The sequence below is a fragment of the Micromesistius poutassou genome (assembly GCF_964030765.1).
Source record: "Micromesistius poutassou genome assembly, contig: SCAFFOLD_1016, whole genome shotgun sequence".
Lineage (NCBI taxonomy): Eukaryota > Metazoa > Chordata > Actinopteri > Gadiformes > Gadidae > Micromesistius > Micromesistius poutassou.
The window spans coordinates 2501-5000 of NW_028177614.1; the positions used below are offsets into that span (position 1 = coordinate 2501).

Consider the following 2500-nt stretch of genomic DNA (forward strand, 5'->3'; position numbering starts at 1 on the left):
GGGCCCAGGAGGGGCCCCGGAGGGGCGGAGGGGCCGTGGGGCGTCCCCCCCCCCCCACCCCACGAGGCCCCGAGCCGGCCAGGGTCTGGAGAGGACCAGCGGGGAGAGGGGGGGGCTGCCCCTGTGGCCCCACCCCTCCCTGGTCCCCTCCACTCAGGTCACTGCCCTCCCTGGTTCCCTCCCTGGTTCCCTCCCTGGTTCCCTGGTTCCCTCCCTGGTTCCCTCCCTGGTTCCCTCCCTGGTTCCCTCCCTGGTTCCCTCTCTGGTTCCCTCCCTGGTTCCCTGGTTCCCTCCCTGGTTCCCTCTCTGGTTCCCTCCCTGGTTCCCTGGTTCCCTCCCTGGTTCCCTCCCTGGTTCCCTCCCTGGTTCCCTCTCTGGTTCCCTCCCTGGTTCCCTCTCTGGTTCCCTCCCTGGTTCCCTGGTTCCCTCCCTGGTTCCCTCTCTGGTTCCCTCCCTGGTTCCCTGGTTCCCTCCCTGGTTCCCTCTCTGGTTCCCTCCCTGGTTCCCTCTCTGGTTCCCTCCCTGGTTCCCTGGTTCCCTCCCTGGTTCCCTCTCTGGTTCCCTCCCTGGTTCCCTGGTTCCCTCCCTGGTTCCCTCCCTGGTTCCCTCCCTGGTTCCCTCCCTGGTTCCCTGGTTCCCTCCCTGGTTCCCTCCCTGGTTCCCTCCCTGGTTCCCTCCCTGGTTCCCTGGTTCCCTCCCTGGTTCCCTGGTTCCCTCCCTGGTTCCCTCCCTGGTTCCCTGGTTCCCTCCCTGGTTCCCTCCCTGGTTCCCTCTCTGGTTCCCTCTCTGGTTCCCTCCCTGGTTCCCTCCCTGGTTCCCTGGTTCCCTCCCTGGTTCCCTGGTTCCCTCCCTGGTTCCCTCCCTGGTTCCCTCTCTGGTTCCCTCTCTGGTTCCCTGGTTCCCTCCCTGGTTCCCTCCCTGGTTCCCTGGTTCCCTCCCTGGTTCCCTGGTTCCCTCCCTGGTTCCCTCCCTGGTTCCCTCTCTGGTTCCCTCTCTGGTTCCCTCTCTGGTTCCCTCCCTGGTTCCCTGGTTCCCTCCCTGGTTCCCTCCCTGGTCCCCTCCACCCCTCCACTCAGCTCAGTGCCCTCCCTGGTTCCCTCCCTGGTTCCCTCCCTGGTTCCCTGGTTCCCTCCCTGGTTCCCTCCCTGGTTCCCTCCCTGGTTCCCTGGTTCCCTCCCTGGTTCCCTCCCTGGTTCCCTGGTTCCCTCCCTGGTTCCCTCCCTGGTTCCCTCTCTGGTTCCCTCTCTGGTTCCCTCCCTGGTTCCCTCCCTGGTTCCCTGGTTCCCTCCCTGGTTCCCTCCCTGGTTCCCTCCCTGGTTCCCTCTCTGGTTCCCTCTCTGGTCCCTCCCTGGTTCCCTGGTTCCCTCCCTGGTTCCCTCCCTGGTTCCCTCCCTGGTTCCCTGGTTCCCTGGTTCCCTCCCTGGTTCCCTCCCTGGTTCCCTCCCTGGTTCCCTGGTTCCCTGGTTCCCTCCCTGGTTCCCTGGTTCCCTCCCTGGTTCCCTCCCTGGTCCCCTCCACCCCTCCACTCAGCTCAGTGCCCTCGTGACCTTGGACAGAAGCATCACTTTCCAGAGTCGCTCAAAGGGAAAACAAATGATCTCAACGGGAGATCAAATACGAGTATGAGCCAGTAATAATCACGTGTATCGTGGACCGTTGTGTGTACTACTGCCCAGACCGAGATACTAGATCATTTGTCACGGTGAATAATGATTTGTCGTGCTTATCTGGTGAGATCCCCAACACATGATACATATTCAGTGGAATCAAAGAGCTCGCCTGTAACAGCATAACATAATGACAGAGTTCAACAGCATCATGTGATCCATCTTGAGTTACCTCAAACGTCATATCATGAACCACATACAATTACATCTCCTGTGGGTTTGTGCTGCCTTTATGTTTCAATGGCAGGAGAGAAAGAGAGAGAGGGAGGGAGAGGGAGAGGGAGAGGGAGGGAGAGAGAGAGAGAGAGAGAGAGAGAGAGAGAGAGAGAGAGAGAGAGAGAGAGAGAGAGAGAGAGAGAGAGAGAGAGAGGGAGAGGGAGAGGGAGATGGACAGAGAGAGAGAGACACACAGAGAGAGAGAGAGAGAGAGAGAGAGAGAGGGAGAGAGGGAGAGAGAGAGGGACAGAGAGAGAGGGGGAGAGGGAGAGGGACAGAGAGAGAGAGGGAGAGAGGGACAGAGAGAGAGAGGGATAGAGCGGGAGCGAGAGACAGAAAGAGGGAGAGAGAGAGTGGGAGAGAGAGAAATAGAGAGAGAGAGGGACTGAGAGAGAGAGAGAGAGAGAGACACAGAGAGAGAGAGAGAGAGGGACTGAGAGAGAGAGAGAGAGAGAGAGACACAGAGAGAGAGGGAGAGAGAGAGTGGGAGAGAGAGAAATAGAGAGAGAGGGGGACAGAGAGATGCAGAGATAAATGGTGGATGAAGGAGGAGGCTCGCCACATATCTCAGTGTTAACCGAAGGACTCATTTCAGAGGTCATTACCTTTCATCTCCC

General features: G+C 59.9%; 1 protein-coding gene across 1 annotated transcript in view; it reads right to left on the bottom strand.

Moving 5' to 3' along the window:
- The window catches only part of LOC311375865 (uncharacterized protein), a gene marked incomplete at both ends in the record, with an annotated part of 14723 nt that overhangs the window by 433 nt on the left and 11790 nt on the right, over window positions 1–2500 (bottom strand). Inside the window, 2 exon segments of the mRNA XM_084490893.1 lie at window positions 1–85; window positions 2015–2405. The exon segment at window positions 1–85 is cut by the window's left edge and continues 115 nt beyond it. Of these exon segments, the coding sequence (XP_084347019.1) occupies window positions 1–85; window positions 2015–2405 (476 nt within the window).